Source organism: Saimiri boliviensis, chromosome 11 (genome assembly GCF_048565385.1).
Source record: "Saimiri boliviensis isolate mSaiBol1 chromosome 11, mSaiBol1.pri, whole genome shotgun sequence".
NCBI lineage: Eukaryota > Metazoa > Chordata > Mammalia > Primates > Cebidae > Saimiri > Saimiri boliviensis.
The window spans coordinates 60,565,400-60,582,502 of NC_133459.1; the positions used below are offsets into that span (position 1 = coordinate 60,565,400).

General features: G+C 49.1%; 1 protein-coding gene across 1 annotated transcript in view; it reads right to left on the minus strand.

The window, feature by feature from the left end:
* Positions 1-17,103, minus strand: part of KANK4 (KN motif and ankyrin repeat domains 4) — an 89,555-nt gene that overhangs the window by 25,209 nt on the left and 47,243 nt on the right. The window contains exons 3-7 of the mRNA XM_003921487.4: positions 11,683-13,566; positions 9,908-10,019; positions 6,139-6,357; positions 3,931-4,018; positions 395-614 (exon numbers count right to left, since the gene is read on the minus strand). Of these exons, the coding sequence (XP_003921536.1) occupies positions 395-614; positions 3,931-4,018; positions 6,139-6,357; positions 9,908-10,019; positions 11,683-13,566 (2,523 nt within the window). The remainder of the gene's footprint in view (positions 1-394; positions 615-3,930; positions 4,019-6,138; positions 6,358-9,907; positions 10,020-11,682; positions 13,567-17,103) is intronic.

Below are 17,103 nucleotides of genomic sequence, written 5' to 3' on the forward strand. Positions count from 1 at the left end.
CAAAACAATGTATTTTGCAGCAACTTGGATGGAACTGGAGGCCATTGTCGCAAGCGAAGTAGCTCAGGAATGAAAAACCAAATACTGCATGTTCTCATTATAATTGGGAGCTAAGCCACAGGCACACGAAGACATACAGAGTGGCAGAATGGACAATTGTACCGGAGACTCAGAAGAGGCGAGGGTGGAGGGGCTGGGGAATGAACCTATTTGGTGCCATGTACACTATTTGGGTGATGGGTACACTACAAGATCCGACTTCACTCTACAATTCATCCATGTGACCAAACCACTTGTACCTCTAAAGCTACTGAAGTTTTTGAAAAAAATTGTTTTAAATTGTCCTGTCCTTCCAAGGAGGGACCCAGACTGTATGAATGCAACCACTTCTGACCTGTCTCCAGTAGCAGCTTCACGATGGAGAAGTTGGAGTGGGACACGCTGTAGTGAAGGGCCGTGTTCCCATTGCGATCCGCCAAGTTGACAAGCAGCTGCAGGAAGTGTGGGGAGTGAGGCTGGACCTCACGGAGGTAGGCGGCCACCATGGCAGGGCTAGATGACTTCCGGCTGGAGACGCGGAACCACTCTTGACTGATGGTGTTCAGGCTTTGCCTCTGAAACCCCAAAAGAGACCAATTCTAAGAGGTTCCATGGCCAGCAAAGGTTCCTCCCCTACACAAGGAAAGCCAGCTTTGGCCTCTGTTCCTTCAGCTCCCTCCAGCTCGCCATGTGATTTATTCCTGAAAGGCTCAGAGTTGGTGGGGTTAGGAATACAAGCAACATACTTTGTACCTGTGCGATCGCTCCCCTCTGGGAGTGGAAAGGAGGATTGGGAGGATAGCGTAGTAACCACTAACAAGGTACTTAACTGGAGACAGTTTGAATCTGCGGGAAGTTCAGCTCACACCCCCGCTAAGAAGTTCAGCTCACACCCTGGGTATGCTCACAATTACAAAGGCCCTCTCCTTCACGCTCACACAGCCAGCTCACACTGACCTTGCCCCAGACTCTACCAGGACTCCTGCATGTTTTTAATAGGCATAGCTGGAAAATCGCAACATAGTATAACGGGAAACATGCATGCGAGGACAAACAGCATCCCCAAATATATGCTTGAAATAAAACCCCAACAGGTGTGCTTGACATGTTTGGCTTTTAAGCTTTGCAAGGACCTTGAGAGTAAACGGTTTAAGAACCCGCGGCAGACCCTGCTATCTGTAGCATTCAGCTCCTCTGGGACCACGAACAAGAAGCGTTCCAGAGCCAATGACATCAACTCTGTGTGTGACATGATCTCAGTGTTTAAGGGGTATTTACCTAACAGGGAGGAGAAGCTATTGGGAAGTGATTATGATAAATGACATCATATTCATGCTGGGAAGAGTCCCGGACTTGGAGTCGCTAAATCAATGTGACCTGGTTTAATCCCTGGCTCAGCCGTGTGAACTTGGAAGTCATACAATCTTTTTGAACTTTACTTATCCTGTCATAAAATGGGAGTAAAAGGGGACTGGCCCTTTACCTTCCATGGCTCTACAGAGTGAGGTCCTTATACAAACTGCTTTTTCCTCTAAGGTTAGGGCAAGGGAGATGGTATCCTGTGCTTTGATTCTAACATGGGTGTGGTGCCAGGCTTGCATGTCCTCTGATCACTTTTTAGAGCAGAATTCATGGAATCTTTTGTGGTTGAAACACTTTTATAAATCAGAGTATCTCCTTTACCCATGGAATCTTCCAGAAAATCTGGAGAAAGATCCTAATATTAAGAAACTGAAGGGTGATTTTTTTTTTTTTTTTCTGAGATAGAGTCTCACTCTGTGGCCCAGGCTGGAGTGCAATGGTGCGATCTCAGCTCACTGCAACTTCCACCTCCTGGGTTCAAGCGAGTCTCCTGCCTCAGCCTCCCAAGTAGCTGACATTACAGTCATGGGCCACCATGCCCAACTAATTTTTATATTTTTAGTAGAGATGGGGTTTCGCCATGTTGGTGGGTCTCAAACTCCTGACCTCAGGTGATCCGCCTGTCTCAGCCTCCAAAAGTGATACGATTATAGGCATGAGCCACCAAGCCTGGCTGAGGGGTGAACTTTGAATGAAGAGCTAAGAAAGACTTTAGTTTGATAATTCAATTAAGAATAAGTGACAGGAGTTTTGATCAACATCCACATCATATATTGGTTCTTTCTTCTTCTGTTTTTGAGACAGGATCTCACTCCAACACTAAGGCTGGAGTGCAGTGGTGCAATCACAGCTCACTGCAGCCTCGACCTTCGGGGCTCAGGTAATTCTCCCACCTCAGCCTCTGAGTAGCTGGGACTCCAAGCGCATGCCACCATGCCAGGCTAATTTTTTGTATTTTTTTTTTTTTTTTTGTAGAGTCAGGGTTTTGCCACATTGCCCAGGATGGTCTCAAAGTCCTAGGCTCAAGCGATCTGCCCAGCTCAGCCTCCCAAAATGCTGGGATTACAGGCATGAATCACTGCACCCGGCCCTACATATTGGTTCTTTAGAAAACAACAACAGCTAAGATATACCAAAAACAAGTTGGGTAAGTAATAAACCTGATGAATTGATTGTTTTTACTTCTAGGGCTCTTTTGCAAAGGAGAGCAAAACAGCTTTTAAAAATGCTTACGGGTTGTTCCACCATGGGTCTTACAACTGCTCTCATAACTTGGGAAAATGTGCCACTATCCCTTGATTATGAGTAGAATCTCTATTAGTTTTAATCTCTGTAGGCCATGAAGGTGTGAAGGAGCAAATGCGTATTTTCTTGTTTTCGGTCTCTCAGCCCAGAGGTGCACTTCAAGAAAAACAGTCATGACTACAGAATTCAACGTCAGAGTTTAGGGGAATGGAAGCATGCCCTCTACCACCTTCATTTTATTGATGAAGAAACAGAGGCATTGAGCATGGAACCGACTTGCCCAGTATCTTCCAGATGAGGTCCTGGGAATAGAACCTTCAGATCCCATTCCACATGTTTTTCCCACTCTGCCCACAGTCCTCTCAAACCACAGGGTTTGTGACCCTAAGCCACAGAGTTTGATGACAGACATTTGTGGTGCATTGCCTAATGACTCGTGGGAAGTGACTCTGAGTCCCGGCCTGCTTTCTTGTGTATATCCATGGGTTCCACGTCCTCAGCGTGACCCATCTCTGCAGGCTGCAGTGATTGGGTGAAGGAGAGAACTCCCAGAGGAAAGGGGCTCTGGCCTGCACACTCATGCACTCACACCACTGCCTCACACTGCACACTCACACCTCACACCACTGCCTCACACTGCACACTCACACCAGTGCCTCACACTGCACACTCACACACTCACACCACTGCCTCACACTGCACACTCACACCACTGCCTCACACCACACACTCACACACTCACACCACTGCCTCACACTGCACACTCACACACTCACACCACTGCTTCACACTGCACACCCACACCACTGTCTCACACTGCACACTCACACCTCACACCACTGCCTCACACCACACACACCTCACACCACTGCCTCACACTGCACACTCACACCACTGCCTCACACTGCACACTCACACACTCACACCACTGCTTCACATGGCACACTCATACCACTGCCTCACACCACATACTCACACACTCACACCACTGCCTCACACTGCACACTCACACCACTCACACTGCACACTCACACACTCACACCACTGCTTCACACTGCACACTCACACCACTCACCACTACCTCACACCGCACACTTACAAACTCACACCACTGCCTCACACGGCACACTCACACACTCACACACTCACACCACTGCCTCACACTGCACACTCACACACTCACACCACTGCCTGTCTCACATCACTGTGACCAAAGTCACCCTGGCAGAGCTAACATCTTAAACAGAAGAGAAATCTTTACATGACAATGAAAAATCAGAGTACCAAGAGCTGGTCTGTGGTAGTCCCAGTTTCCGGCAGACGCTGGCTCAGTGCCCGGCATGCATTAAGAAATTCTTCTGATGGTTTATATCTAAAGAAAACAAATATACATACACATATTTATATAATCATTCTTCATGTTGATAAACAAGACTTTCACTCTCCTCCTCTTTCTCAGCAGCTCAAACATCCAAACCGGGCAACTGCCCTAGGACGGGGCGACCTTCAGAATTCTGAGCGACCACGGTGTGTGCCGACGTGAGCAGGCTTCGGAAGGCTTCTGACGACGAGCCAGCGTGCTGCCCACTTCATCCTGCTTTTATCAGGGGCTGGGGTTAATAACCAGCATTTGGGTGGGGGATTTGTGGAGGGGCTGGTGGACAGGCCCAGCTGCAATTCCTGGCCTGCTGGGAAGGGGAGGGCTGTCTTTCTGACTTTGGACCAATCATTTTCTGCCTGGGTGACTGGAAAAAAAAAAATCAAAGAACCCAATCCATACCAGAAAATTTCTTCAGGTCATTCTTCCATGAAGGACACCATAAGTACTCATAAAGTCAGTACCGTGAGACTCATTGAAGGCGAGGTGCCCACGGTAACAAGCACTCTCTATGTTAGTCTGAACGCAGGCTCAGCACCAAAAGGTCTCAGGATGGGCTTAAGGGCACTGGACGCAAAGAAGCCCACTCACTTGGCCTGTCCTTATCTTGCCACCATGTTGGAGCAGCCCTGAACTGGGTGATAGTCAGCTCCCGTCCACTGTTCACCACTCCTCCGGCATCCAGGCCGGAGATGCTGATAGTGATGATAACGGTAATAACAGTCTTGTTTCCACCATTTACTGAGAGCCTTCTCTGTGGGAGGCACTGTGCTAGGCATTTACTTGCTTTTTCTTTTTCTTTTTTTTTTTTTTTTGAGATGGAGTTTCGCTCTTGTTACCCAGGCAGGAGTGCAATGGCGCGATCTCGGCTCACTGCAACCTCTGCCTCCTGGGTTCAGGCGATTCTCCTGCCTCAGCCTCCTGAGGAGCTGGGATTACAGGCACACGCCACCATGCCCAGCTATACTTGCTTTTTCTCATGCAGTTCACAGATCAAACCTATCAGGTTGCTATTATGCACATTTGACAGATGAGGAAACTGAGGGACCCACAGCTCAAGGACTTTGCCTAAAGTAACACCGTGGCAGAGGCGGGACTCGAGCCCAGGTATAGCTGACTCCAAAGACAGTGCTCTTCTCATCCTGCTGCATAACCTCCCATCACTTTACTTTTATTTTTATTATTATTATTTTGAGGCGGAGTCTCACTCTGTCGCCCAGGCTGGAGTGCTGTGGTGCAGTCTTGGCTCACTGCAACCTCTGCCTCCTGGGTTCAAGTGATTCTCCTGCCTCAGTTTCCCAAGTAACTGGTGAGTACAGGCACACACCACCACACCTGAGCTAATTTTTATGTTTTTAATAGAAACAGGGATTCACCATATTGGCCAGGCTGGTCTCAAATTCCTGACCTCGTGATCTGCCTGCCTCAGCCTCCCAAAGTCCTGGGATTACAGGTGTGAGCCACCACACCCGGCTACTTTTATTATTTTGTCTTAAAAAAAATGTATTTTAACTAAAATAGACACAGAGTCTTGCTCTGCTGCCCAGGCTGGTCTCAAACTCCTAGGCTCAAGGGATCCTCTCCCTCAGCCTCCCAAAGTGCTGGGATTACAGGTGTGAGCCATGGTGCCTGGCCACTCCCATCACTTTAAAAGGCAGTGTTCTGCCAGCATGGTCAATGGCACAGGCAGAAAAGCTTGTGGCTAGCAATCAGAAGGACGGGGGCTGGGATCCCTGCTCTGCTAGCTGCATCCCTGCACTTCCCTAAACCTCCGTTTCCACATCTGTAGAGTGGGGAGGTCATAATAACTTCTACCCTGGGGGACTGTTGAAAGGAGTATGTAGGATAATGCTTGTAAAGTCCTTCACAGTTTCAGTACTAGGTAAATGTTGACTTTATACATAGACCTCTGGCTGTGACAGTACATTCCACGAAGGCAGGAGCCACATCTGCTTTGTTTCACCAGTGCACAGTGTGGGCATGAAAAAGAGACTTAAACAGCACGGGTGAAGGGATGGGTACATGAATGAACAAATGGTTGCATGAACGCGTGGATATATGCCCTTGCTCTTTTTCAGAGGAACAAGTGCCCCTGTTTGTGTCCATTTGCTCACCTCTCAGCCTTGGAGTGGGGGACCTCTTCCCCAGGCCCACTTTCCTGGGTGGCACAACAAGAACCCTCAGGGATGCCCTGCCCAGCCTCGCAGGTGAGGTGGGCATCTTTGACATGCCTGTGGTCGGGGCCGTCACACTTCTTCTCAGCTTCACTGTCAGACAAATCCTCTGGGGAGCTGTCCTCACCGCTGGTCTCCTCACTCGAGGTGGTCTCATACCTGGGGAAGGAGACAGAGGTCACACTGGTCCTGCCTTTCCTGCCCAGTGCCTGTGCCAACACCAGTGAGAGCTGCGTGGGCCTGGGGAATGCTCTGAAGCTTGCTAATCTCCTACCCCACTCTCTATACCTGCAGGCAGGGTGACAGGCTTCCAGGAATCTCAGTGTCAGAAAGACATGCAGTGAAGGGCTCTGGGGAGGCTATTTGGAGAGACTCAATTAACTATGCTCATTGTCAAAATAATGAACTGTGCTCACTGCAGCAAACCTACAAGCAGCCTGCCCCCTCACTGGCTGATGCATTCAGGTGATCCAGACGGGCCACCTAAGGTTCTCATAAAAGCTTTCTGCTTGTGGAATCTTAATATTAGGTCCAGAGAGGGGCCCAGCTCCAGGCCCCACCTCCTACCTGAGTTCACCAAGTTGCCTGACAAATCTTCACATCTCTGGGTGAGAGTGAGACCTCCCTTTAGCCTGCGCCAGCCCAGCTTGCACCCGGCAAAGCATGAACTCCTCTGCGCCTGCTTCCAGTACTCTGTGGGATACCCTAACACAGCATCTACCTGTCTTGGCTGCAGCCTGTTTGAACTATTGCTTAAAGCAGCAAAAGGGAGAGCATGGGCCACGTGACTCGCAGTCCTCTTCCCTGGTAGTGACCCTCATGTTCAATTACAAGTGACTCTTCTGAGTTGGCAGACCAGAGACCATGGAGGAAAGTCCTGGAAGATGTATTGACTCTGCTACTGATGCTTAACAGGAGATCCCTGATGGAGAATGCTGGTGGTAAATGATTTCAGGCTCTTGGGCCACTGGACACAGCCACAGGGACTGGTGGCCATGGCCTCCACTGAACCCCCGAAGGACCCTTCTCTGAACGGTAGCCTCTACATAAAGCCCCTATACCCAAAGGATTTGCAAACTCTGTCTGCTTCCTGGTGTGCATGCATTCTGTCTTACTTAAATTCCAGATATTTCTTCCTCTATTATGCACGGAACAACCTTTCCCATTTGTGATTAAGAGAGTAGAGGGCATATTACATTTACCAAGCAATGCTCATCTTAGAACAGCTTCTATAAAAACTTTACCTGGAAGTTCACTTATTCATTCAGCAGGAATTTACTGAGCACCTACTATGGCCCAGGCACAGTTCTAAATCCTGTACCAAAGTCCCTGCCCCAGTGGAGCTTATATTCTAGTACGGAGAGGCAGAAAATGAACATGTAAACAAATATTATATTCAGATGGTGATAAAAAACAATGAATAAAATAAAGAAGAGCCACGGGATAGAAGGATGGGAGGAGTGGCTACTTTATGATAAGCACTCTTTTTTTTTTTTTTTTTTTTTTTTTGAGAAGGAGTTTCGCTCTTGTTACCCAGGCTGGAGTGCAATGGCGCAATCTCGGCTCACCGCAACCTCCGCCTCCTGGGTTCAGGCAATTCTCCTGCCTCAGCCTCCTGAGGAGCTGGGATTACAGGCACACGCCACCATGCCCAGCTAATTTTTTGTATTTTTAGTAGAGACGGGGTTTCACCATGTTGACCAGGTTGGTCTTGATCTCTCGACCTTGTGATCCACCCGCCTCGGCCTCCCAAAGTGCTGGGATTACAGGCTTGAGCCACCGCGCCCGGCAGGAGTGGCTACTTTAATTAGAGCAGAAGTTCCTAACCTTAGTGGTTACATTAGAAACATTTGAGGGTGTTTAGAATTCCCAGTATGTGGACTGCACCCAGACTAATTAAAGGACCCAGACACTGGAATGTTTTAAAAGCTCCCCGGTGTTTGCAGCCTGCAACCAAGGCTCAGAATCACTGCACTAGAGTAACAAATACTGAGGACTATCCGGGAGAGGAGGCCTTTAACAGGAAAACAGCAAATGCCAGGGCCCTGAGATGGGCCCGAGCTCAGCCTGTTGGAGGGGGGCAAGGGACATCAGCGGCAGGGCCTAAGGCTGGGCAGAGCCATGATTCGGCTCTTCCAGGTTTGGGTGCAGAGTAGGGACCGCTAGAGCATTCAAGCTGGGGAGACACATGACCTACACTAGGCTTTGCGATGAGGCTGATTCTCCTTTTCTGTACATCAACTGTGAAAGCACAAAATCTTCTGTCAGACGTTAGTGAAAGTGGGAACAGCAACTCTCCTGTGACACCCACTTTGTCATTTCTTTTCTTTCCTTTTCAAGACAGAGTCTTGTTCTGTCATCCAGGAGGGAATGCAGTGGTGTGATCTTGGCTCACTGCAACCTCTACCTCCCAAGGTTCAGGTGATTCTCCTGCCTCAGCCTCCCGAGTATTTGTGACTACAGGTGGGCTCCCCTACACTTGGCTAATTTTTTTTTTTCTGAGACAGAGTCTTGCACTGTCCCCCAAGTCGGAGTGCAGTGGCGCAATCTCGGCTCACTGCAACCCCATCTCCCAGGTTCAAGCAATTTTCCTGCCTCAGCCTCCCGAGTAGCTGGGATTATAGGTGCCTGCCACCATGCCCGGCTCATTTTTTTGTACTTTTTTAGTAGAGATGAAGTTTCACTATGTTTGCCAGGCTGGTCTCGAACTCCTGACCTCATAATCCGTCCGCCTTAGCCTCCCAAACTTCCGGGATTACAGGCGTGAGCCAAAACACCCAGCCAAGTTTTGTATTTTTAGTAGAGATGGGGTTTCACCATGTTGGCCAGGTCGATCTTGAACTCCTGGCCTCAAGTGATCCATCTACCTTGGCCTCCCAAAGTGCTGAGATTACCAGCATGAGCCACCATGTCCGGCCCCAGTTCATCATTTCTGACATTTCCCCTGTGGGCATCTAATATCTTCCTTTCTGGTGTGACTCAAATTAGCAGGGATTCTAGCCTCTCTGGGCAGCCTTCACGGTTTGGGCTTCCACAGCATCCTGTGCTTCCTCTCCTAACAGAATTTATCTCAGCACGTCAGCATTTCATCTTTACTTCTCTTATCTGTGAGCTAAAGGCAGGGACCATTATTTATCTGACTTTTTAGTCTCCGCCGCCAAGCTCACTGTTGGCATTTAATACATGTTTGCTGAATGACTGACTTAGAAAATACTCTAAATCAAATATTCAATTCTCTAGAACATAGAAGGTTTTGCTCATGTTCTGAGTCAATAGTCTGGTTGTTTTTCTTCATCCCCAAACACTTGGGTTTGGCTTGCAGGAAGTTAAAGGAAGAAAAAAATTAAATGGATGAAATTTGAAGTTCCACAAATTAACAGAGTTTGTATTAGTTTCAGTTTTATGGTTCAGGTTAAATGCCTTCCTCTAAGGGCCCATATTCCCTCAAAAATCCCAGAAGCCACCTGGAGTCCTGGCCCTGGGGAAGACCAGAGCCAGGACATATTAAAAACAGAGGTTCCAACAGACCACCACAGCTGGCGAGAAGCCAAACACATGCAAACCCGAGACGGAATTTTAAAGGGCCATTGAAATTAATTCCCTTGAAGAGGAATGAAAACCAGATGCCTCCCCCTAGGAAACGAGAGCGAAGGACAATAGCAGAAGAGGTAGCGAGAAAGGTGCTCTGAGCTTCACAGGCGATGCTTACCCACCGTTAACCCCAACAAACTGAAGGTTCTTTTTGGTCCCATTACCTCCTGCACGGAAGCCATAGTCTTTCTTTTTCATTATGGATTTAATGCTGGTCGACGGGGAGATCTCTAGGTAGACACAACATCACAGGTTAGAATGATCTTGGGGATGCCCGAGAACGTAGCAAAACCAGGATATTGCTTTGAGGGGACAAGGGCTGCAGATGTGTGGAGAGGTAAGGAGGGACAGGGAACCAGATTATGTAAACTGATGTTTTGGGGACCTCCTGCGGGAGCCTTGCCTTCTGCTCAATGTTGGGAGAACTGTCTCTGTTAATAATACCCCTCTAGGTATGGTTGAAGAACCATGTGGGGTGGGTGCCATTGCTGTTCCTGTCTTACAGCTGGGAGATCTGAGGCCCAGGCTTGCTCAGTGAATGGCAGTGCAGGAGCAGAACTGAGGCCTCGGGACTCGGGGTCCAGCCCCCACTTCTGCTCAAGGGCACCTCAGCGGTCCTTCCTGGCTCGCAAGTGTATATTGATGCTAGGGTTGTGGGGGTGGTGATGACACCGGGCTCACAGCATACACACGAGCAAGGACACAGATCTCGCATGTGCACTACAGGACAGGAGGCAGTTCCCAAAGGGCAAGACTTGAACTAGCGCTGAAACACTGAGAAAGCAGCTGAACCGTGATTTGTGGCAGGAAGCGGTCTCGCATGCCTGGCAAAGCAAAATGTGGTTCCACTTTACCCAGCAGTGAAGAGGGTTTGATCTGTTACAAGAGGAAGTGCTGCTCAGCCAAAGGGCCCATTTCCATATGTGAGCAGCACTCAGCCACCTGCCCCTGTACACACACACGCACGTACACGTACACACACGTATACACACACACACACACACACACACACACACACACACACATGCTGAGAAAATATTCAGTGAACTATACCAGATATCAATATAATGTTCCTCCAAAACCAGGCTAGAAAAAACCTCTACTGTGTAAGAACCAGAGAGAAACACAGAATGCAAAAGGAAACCGAAGGGAGGCCGAGGTTTGGAGCCCACACGGCAGAGCGAGTCTTGGCCCCACACACTGTCTTTGCACAGTGCAATTGAGAACAGCCCCTCTGGGTGAAGGCAGTGCTGCAGCGCAAGGCTTGGCAAATGGAGTGTGGGCTGGATTTCAACTCCCATTTGCCCTCCCTAGCTGGCATCTTCGTGCCCCTTGCTATCCATATAGCTGTAGGCAGTGGTCCCACAGTCATACTCTACCTTAGAGCAAAGGTAAGAGTAGAGGTCCTGAGCCTCCACTGTTGCACACATCAGTTTTTATTCCACTGGGTTCCCGGAGGTGCTAAACTCTTTTTATTTTATTTATTTATTTTTTTTTTGAGATGGAGTCTTGCCCTGTTGCCCAGGCTGGAGTGCAGTGGTACAATCTCGGCTCACTGCAGCCTCCACCTCCAGGGTTCAAGCGATTCTCCTGCCTCAGCTTCCCAAGTAGCTGGGATTACAGGCGCCCGCCACCACAGCCGGCTAATTTTTGTATTTTTAGTAGAGATGGGGTTTCACCATGTTAACCAGGCTGGCCTTGAACTCCTGACCTCAGGTGATCCACCCACCTCAGCTTCCCAAAATGCTGGGATTACAGGTGTGAGCCACTGTGCCCGACTGCTAAAATCTTTTTAAAAATACATTCATGTAATTGAAAACCTTGTTCCCTCTGCCTCATTATGTGAAAGAGAAATGGTTCCCTGTCTCAGGCCCCTGTGTTGGCTGTATTTACCAATCGGCGGGGAGGAGGAGGAGGCCGGGGGCTCCTTGGGTTGGGGAGCCTGGGCCGAGTAGGCAGACAGCAGAAGGTTGAGGGAGCTCAGCAGCTGGCTCTGGATGCTGCTGAGCTTGGAGGCCGGCTGCTTGATGGCGCTGGCCAGCTCAGGGTACCCGTGCTCCAGGCAGTTCCACTGCTCCTGCAGGAGCTCCTGGATCTTCTTCACGTACTGCCCAATAGTGGCATCTGTTGGCGAGCTCGGTGGCCTTCCCGAGTGCTCCTTCCCTGGGAGCTCGGAACTGGACTCTTCCCTCCCTGCTGGGGGAGTCTTTCTGTCGCTGCCCCACGGAGAGCCCCCTGGTCCCCTGGCTTCTCCCTGAGGGCCTCCTTCCTGCTCAGAGTCTGCTTCCTCAATCCTGAGTTCAGTGGAGAGGAAGCTATGTACAGAGGGGGTGAGGACCTGCTCGGGTCCCTGTGGCAGTGACAGTGGGGGTGGAAGCACATGTCCTGCTGGGCTCTGGTCCCCTTGTTTGTGACTGCCTGGCCCCCACAGGAAGCCATTGTCCTCTCCTCGGTGCCCCCAGCTTTCAGACTCCATGCTGCCTAGAAGGTTGACCTCAATGCTCTTGTCACACAAGTCCCTGGTCAAGAGTCCACGGACAGGGTCAGTGTTCACCATGGCGTCCGCCTGGCCCTGAGCGTCTTTGGCGTTCTCTTGGTGAAGCTGTCCTTCCAGCTGGGCTACGGTGCACTCCAGCTCTCGAATTCTTTGCTCCCTAGCCTTGATTTCCTCTTCCTGCTGCTGGAGGGCAGCTCTGACCTGTGCCAGTTCCTCGGCTCTCCCAGACAACTCTCCCTCCAGGGCCGAGACCTGCTGTTTCAGGACGGAGATGCTGCCCGGCTCCACTCTGGCAAGGCCCAGGCTTTCCTCCGTTACCCTGATGCCAATGCTTCTCACGTCCACCTCCACAGGGGGCGGGGGTGGAATCTCGCTGATGTTGAGCTCGATTTCTTCCAGGAGGAGCTCATTCTCAGGGATGGGTGACGGCAGAGGCGGAGGGCTTGGTGTGGGGGAGCCGGGGGTGAACAGCCCCTCTGCTTCTCTGGCTTTGTGTTCATCTTCCTCATCCTCTAGAACTACAAGTGCGTTCTGGAATGAGGAAGAAGAGCCTGGGAGAGGGAGGTGATTTGGAGCCTTCACCATGCCCCCTGGAGGCTCCGCTCCCTTCTGGACCAGCTCTGGAATCCAAGTTGGTGCTTGTGGGCTAGAGCTCTGGAAACCTGCCAATCCTTCTGTGGGACCAAAGGTGCCATGGCAGACACTGCCTTCACCCTGAAGGGGAGGGAGGGGAGGAGGGGCGGGGGGCCCCGGGCTGAGGCCTGGCTCCTCAGAAGCCCTGCTGTGCAGCAGCGTGGCGGGCATGCTGGAGGCTCTCAACAGCTGGGGCCGTCCACTCCCAGGGGTGAGCTCGATGTCCTCTGGTTCAGCAGCCTCCAACTGCCTGGTGGCCTCTGCCAACAGGGCCCTCCTGTGGTAGCTCACCTCGCTCGCGCTGGTTGAGGCCTGGGGGTCATTACCAAGAGGCAGTGACTGGGGTTGTTCCTGTATCCCACACGATGCCGTCTTTGGCACCACTGGGGAGCATTTGTTGGGGGGCGGGGCCGCAGAGGGGCGAGCCCCACTGTCAGGAAGGCTGAAGTTTCGGGGCAAAGTGCTAAACTTGGCCTGCTTGGCCCTTCTATGGATAGGAATTCTTTTGATGGTGTTTCCCTTCTCGATGTCATCCACATACTTGAGGAAGTCCAGGTCTAAATGAAAACCATAGGGGGTCTCCACAGAGTAAGGGTGGCTCTTCGGAGGCTCTTTCTCTTCATCCCCCTGAGAGGACTGGTCTTTGGCTGGGAGACATAAGACAAGTTTAAAAAAAAAGAAAAAAGCACAAAGTTAATTAAGAATTACAGGTCGATGAGGCCTAATATCTCTGATTTTAACTTAACACTACCACATGAGACTTCTCCTAAATGTTCTGGCTTCTAAGTTATGCTGAGATGCTCAGTCTTTTTGGCTGTATTGGGAAATCATCTTATTAAATCAATGTGTACTTAGCCAATGTCTGCAAGGAAACAGGGACAGGGAATGGTTTCCAATTTGCAGTATGTCATCTCGGTTACTACTGGGGAATCTGTCTGCAGACCGGCAAAACAAAATGGTCTCATACTGCTTTTCTGGGTTTGAATCATCTAATTGCTGAACTGGAGTGGCCAGGCATTTGCCAGATCGGGGTACTAACTGGCAATTATGGATATGGAAGGTTTTAAAGGGTGAGATACACAAGTGAATCAGCAATAAAAAAGAAATCTGCAAAAAACAACTAACTTCCATGACTCAAATTGGTAGTAGTAAATCCCGCGGAAGCCGGAGGTATCAGTGAGTTATGCCTTTTACATTATTTAAGCTTGTGCAGACGCCTGTACCTCAGGTACACACAGATCAGAGAGAACTGGGGCAAGTAATCAGGCCCGGCCTACGCTCTTTGCATCTGAAAACTTGCCTAGTGCTTAGCAAACACGAAATCCACTTTCAAAAACCCATGCCAAGTAAGAAAATACCTCCTTTGGCCAGAAACTCAATGAAAAAAGAGAGAAACAAACAAAAATACTGCATTTTCACAGGCTGGATAAAACGTGGTAAGGTAAAAGGGCTAACTGATATCAAAAGGGACATTGGTATTCATCCTCCAAGAAGATGGAACTTGACTTTTCAGGGCAACCCAGACCCTGGGAGGCCATCATGATGAGAAAGTTCTCCATCACACCAAGGTTCCAGCTCCTGCAGTGTCTACCTGTTAACTCCAACAGAAGACACTGGGAATAAGTCTGTCCTTTGACTATTTGCATCCATAGGGGCTTGTTGCCAAGTAATCTCTTCTTCAGGTTAGGCTTTGTTTCTTCAATGATCCTCATGTGACACCCTAATTACCTCTGGGACATTCTGCTAAACAGGCTCTGAAATATTGAGCTCAGCGGAGAACACGAACGAAGAAAACAGAGGTTCTGAATACAGATTCTGGATCTGGTTTAGATCTCTGCTGTGTGATCTTGGGGAAGTTACTTAGCCTTGCTGTGTCTCATCATATGTAAAGTGGGAATCATAATAAGTAAAATAAGATGATTGTGAGAACTAGTTAATTCATAATAAAGTGCTTGGCACAATGCCTCACACATGGTAAATACTCAGTTTATCTTTTTGGAAGCCCAAAATATAGACAACAAAAGTCCCACAATGGAAACTGACTTATATGACTCACTGCTGGGTCTCCACAAACATGTTGTAACTGGCTGATTGCTCGGTTTTAAGGGTAGTAGGCCCTAGGTTCAAAATGACAAAATAGCTGTGATTCAATTCACTTACCTCAACCATCCATTTATTGAGCACCTATGTGCTAAGCTAGATCCCAAGGACACCAAAATGAGTCAGGTTTAGACTCTGCCTTCACAGGATTTGTGGTGAAGCAGAAGAGACACGAACAAATACAATGCAGTGAGATAAGGATAGTAACAGATGCATGCGCTTGGTACAGGCTTCTTCCCTGACTTATTTTGCTAATTTCTCCAGAAGTATTTTCTTGGACTTGGGAACCAATTTTTCCTAGGTAGGAGAGGGATGACTTCACACAAAAGTGATATACAACTGGGTGACAAATGAACAAACAGGGACTTTCCAGGAGAACAAGAGAGTGAAAAACATTGTGCCAATTTATCTTCAAGATGACCACCACCAATTCCTACCCACTTTGGACAAGCAAGATAATCTTATATTTAAACGTGGAGTCTACATTTCCAGGCCTTTGAATCTGGGCTGGCCTGGGACTGCTTTAACCAAAAGAATATGGCAGATGCTCAGAGATCCTGAAGGCTAGACCATAAGAAGCCCCATAGCTTTCTCCTGGGTCTATTAGAATTCACACTCATTGGGAAGCCAGCTGCCATGTAAGAAGTCCACCCTCCCTGAGACTGCCATGCTGTGAGGAAGCCCAAACAGCCCCACAGAGAGGTCAAGTAGAGAGAGGGAAGGAAATGCCTAACCAGCCCCAAGCAGTTCTAGTCATCCTAGCCTGGATGCCACGCATGAGTAAAAAAGTCCTCAGCCATCATCTGACTTCAGCTACAGGAGGGACCCCAAGTGAGAATCACTGAACTGAGCCTGGGTTAATAATAAATTATTGTGTTAAGTCGTCAAGTTTTGGGATGGTTCGTTATGCAGCAATAGACAGCCAAGACAGACATTCTAGCTCTCCACAGAGAATGTGCAAAGGGACAGACGGTGAAATTACACAGTATTTCAAAGTTCTATAAATGCAGCTGATATGGCCAGCACTTAAAATATGATAGAGAGAGATAAGATTGGAAAGAACAGCAACAGCCAGATCATGGAACAAATTGTATGCACACTAACAAGCTTTGACTTTACTCTCTAGGTCATGGGAGTCACAAAAGGGTTTTAAACAAGGGAGTGACTTGGTTGAATGTGATTTCAAAAAGAGCATCTTGCTGATTCAGAAAAAGGCAAACCAGAGGCCCCAAGATCAGCCGGGAGGCGGCTGACATGGTCAAGGTGGGAGGAGCTCAAGGTAATGGAGGGAAAGGGACAGGTTAGGCAAACTGGCAAATGACGGCATTTCCTGGGGCACATTTTCAGATGGCTTTTTCCTAAGCTGGCTCACTCAGTGGGAAGCCAGCTACCATGTAAGAAGTCCACCTTCTAGGATGGGTGGAACTACTTGGGGCTGGCTAGGCATTTCCTTCCCTCCCTCCACTTGACCTCTCTGTGGGGCTGCTTGGGCTTCCTCATAGCATGGCAGTCTGTAATGACAGATTGGGGCTGAGCTCTTCCTGCTTGCCTGCCTTATCTCTCTTTCTTCTGCCCCATGCCACATGCTTGCCACGTGGCCCTCTGTGCTTAGGGAAGTGCCGTTATCTCCAAAGAATGAAATGACACCAACTAGACACAAGAAGGCTGAACCATGAACACGAACACCATTGAGTCCAGCACCCATCAAAGCCAAGTAAAGCCACAGGCCTGCAGGCAGTTAGGTCACAACTGCAGGAGAGAAGAGAGCAAGCATTGGTGCTGACCCAAAGCATGCTCTCCGTTGGCTTCCAGAGCTTCTCTGGCAGATACCTGGACTTCAGGCAGAAAAGGAATAAATGTTCCTCTAGTACCCAAACAACTCCAAATAAGCTCCCATTCAACCACACAATTTTTTTTAACCAACTTGCTCCCCGGACCCTTCCATCTCCCCTCAGAGAAACACACTGGCAGATTCATTAAATGAGCAATATCTTGTATTGCTCTCTGTTAGTTTACCAAGTTGTGCATGGCTATACTCTCAGATCTACTGGTCCACTCAACAGCCCCCTGGGTTATAAGGACAG